Source organism: Populus nigra, chromosome 7, assembly GCF_951802175.1.
Source record: "Populus nigra chromosome 7, ddPopNigr1.1, whole genome shotgun sequence".
Lineage (NCBI taxonomy): Eukaryota > Viridiplantae > Streptophyta > Magnoliopsida > Malpighiales > Salicaceae > Populus > Populus nigra.
In genome coordinates, this window is record NC_084858.1 from 12,651,803 (window position 1) to 12,654,773 (window position 2,971).

Genomic DNA, 2,971 nt, shown 5'->3' on the forward strand with positions numbered 1-2,971 from the left:
CATGACTAGATTACTGATGTTGTTTAAGCAAAATTTGAAGATGTCTGCAAAAGCAGATTTGCTTTGTATTGTGTTGATGTCTGTTGCAGTAGCTGGTGAGGTTGCTAGGCTCTTTTATTTGGTAGTGGGTTAGTGGGACTTCTGGGTATTTAGTTAGAAAGATATATGATTCTCAAAACAAGTTAATTTCTGGAATTTGTAGATCAAACTTGACCATCGACCTTGTTGGGACCACTTAGAAAACATGCTTAGATTGTCTTTTTGTAGTAGGTTTGGGATGGGATGTAGCGTGGTTAATTCTTTGGATGATATCTCATGTCTTTTTTTCATGGTTGTTTTTCTTAGTTTATATGGTTATAGGAGGAAACCTTTTTTTTTTTTTGTTTTTGTTTTTGAGAGTCTGAGTCTTGTGTCATTGCATTATGAAAAGCACTTGTTCATGGCTATTTCTTTTGGCAAATCAAATGTGGAATGCTAAGGCACCTTCTAAAAGCGTGTTTGGCAGTGTGGTTGCGGGTGCTTTTCAAATAACTTTTCGTGCCAAAATGCATGCCAACGATGTTTTTTCATTTTTTAAAAATTATTTTTAACATCAGCACATCAAAACGATCCAAAACGTACAAACCATATTAAATTTTAGCCAAAAAAATAAACAAAAAATTTTCAAATTTTTTGGGAACGCGGCCGCAGCCGCGTTCCCAAACGGTCCCTAAGTCCAAGAAATCTGTTAGGTTGCTGTTTTTAATAAGAAAAGATGTTGGAGGTGCAGTGGCCATATAAAAAATTGTCTTAATATGCATGTGTTTACATGCCTTGGGTGTTGTCACCTTTTCATTGTATTCTTTTGTCGTGTTAAATATACAGAATAGGTTTTTTGCTTGTTTTGGTGGATATAGGATAGGAATGTCTTGAATGTTAAGGATTCATTATTCATTCATATCTTTAGTGTGGGGGGAGGACATGTAAGGACTGGCTACAGAACAATATGATGAAGTTTCCACCAGCAGATACTATGGTGTTATATAAGAATCAAATTTGAGAAACAGGCAGATGAAACAATGTTAAAGTCAAGATAGAGAAGATTAGATGGATCAGTTTGGATGTCTATCTACTGGCACAAGTTGTTTTTTAGATTTCATGAATTGTATGGGCTGGAGCAGCATTCTGTTTCCAAGAGCTAATCAGCTGCACCCTTGAGAAGCAAATTTTAGGACAGGTTAAAAACTCAAGGAATAACTGCCTAACAAAATGCTGATGCAAACAGAATTAATTTTTGTTGCCATATCTTAAGCAAAAGGACAAAATTCTTTATTTGGTTCTAAAAAAAGGATCATGCCCATCAATGATCACTCACAAGGCTGTTTATACAATTCCTGACTTCGCTTAAAATTGCTTGCTATGTTTGGACTTAATTGTTGTTTTGTGTCATAGTATGGCATGTCTAGGTTTGTGGTTTATATGTTGTTTTGTGTCATAGTATGGCATGTCTAGGTTTGTGGTTTATATGTTTTTCTGCCCCCTCTCGTCTGACCTATTTTTCACCATTTTCTTATGATTCTCGTTTCAGAAGTGATGGAAAGAATTGAGTATGAATTGTTAACCTAGTAATCTGTAACTGTAATTCTGGTTGTGTTTCTTGTTCTGTTCTATATCTAGCTATAAATCCTTGACATTGCTTATGCAGCTTGATGATTGGTGGGAGCAACCAGCATCTACTGTTGTTGACTGGGTTGCAGTTGATGGACAAAATGTTGCTGCTTGGCATAATCACGTCAAGCAACTTCTTGCATTTTATGATAAAGAGCTCATGTGAACAAGATCTTTGTGCACTTTTCCTTGTTTGACTGATTTTTTTTTACCACTTTCATGTCAATACGGAAAATTACATTTGGGTCGCATGGGATACACTCGAGAATGTGATGAAGAGATCTTCGATGATATCCTTCTATTTAGTTTGCAGGATGAGGGAGGAGGCGGTTGGATGGATTTGGTATGTGTACATGAGGGTAGACAGAGGCAATCAAGCACCATCGATTGGAATACTAGGCAAAGCATCCTCCATTGGCTTAGAACGTAAAAGGGAGGTGGTGGTGGTGGATTTCTGTACTCAGCTTTTTGGTTGAGGTATCTTGGCCTATTGTCTCCCTTTCCCGCTAATTTTGTACAGACTGGTTGGTTAGTGTACTATAGGGCATCTGTTGTCATTAAAAGTTATGAGGCGGTTTATGATTTGCTTGTTGTTTATTCAGTCTATATATGGCTTATAAAAAAGTCATTTCTCCTGTATTGATGGGTGGAGCTGTACCTAATCTCTTTTATAATGGAAGTTAGGAGGAAGTGTGTTCCATGGCGTGTAAGAACAATCAAAATATTACTGACTGAAGGCTCAGAGCCAGAAGCGATGGCTCACTTGCTGTCTTAAATTTGTAAGGCTTTCTTTTTTTATTTATCGTAGTTGTCAGAATGGATTTTAACATGTCCTGTCCTTATCTTTTTATGAAGCGTTTTACAGCGGACATTGGGATAAAGAAACTGTAAAAGATAATACTAGAGATACTTAACTTTTATACTAAATGATGAGAAATTTTATAGTGCTTAAACTCTAACTAGTGACATTACAGCCGACCACTCTGCCTACAAAATAACAGCACCACCCTCCTCCCCTCTCTCTGCCGACCAAAAAAATTAGAAAGTGGTCCTGTTCGTTGTTCTTGTTCTCGTTGCAATAGCTTGTCTCCATCCCTATCTTCTCCCTTCTTTCTGTCGATCAAAAAAATTAAGTAATCATGTTCCTTGTTCTCGTTGCGAAGGCAGCATAAATCCTTTCATGAAATTCATTGTTCAGGGGAGGTGATTCATCTGTAATTTGTGGTCAGTTTATATTCAATTTTTTTGGGAATTCTCTTGACTGTTTTCATTGTTAGGCTGTCTAAATGCTGTAAACTATTTGATTTGCTAGTGATAATGGATT

The 2,971-nt window shown here is 36.8% G+C and overlaps 1 protein-coding gene across 1 annotated transcript in view; it reads left to right on the forward strand.

Annotated features, from left to right (window-relative positions):
• The window catches only part of LOC133700059 (AUGMIN subunit 5-like), a 9,480-nt gene extending 7,004 nt beyond the window's left edge, over positions 1-2,476 (forward strand). The window contains exons 9-10 of the mRNA XM_062123622.1: positions 41-100; positions 1,634-2,476. Of these exons, the coding sequence (XP_061979606.1) occupies positions 41-100; positions 1,634-1,813 (240 nt within the window). The 3' untranslated portion in view covers positions 1,814-2,476. The remainder of the gene's footprint in view (positions 1-40; positions 101-1,633) is intronic.
• The last annotated feature ends 495 nt before the right edge of the window (positions 2,477-2,971 follow it).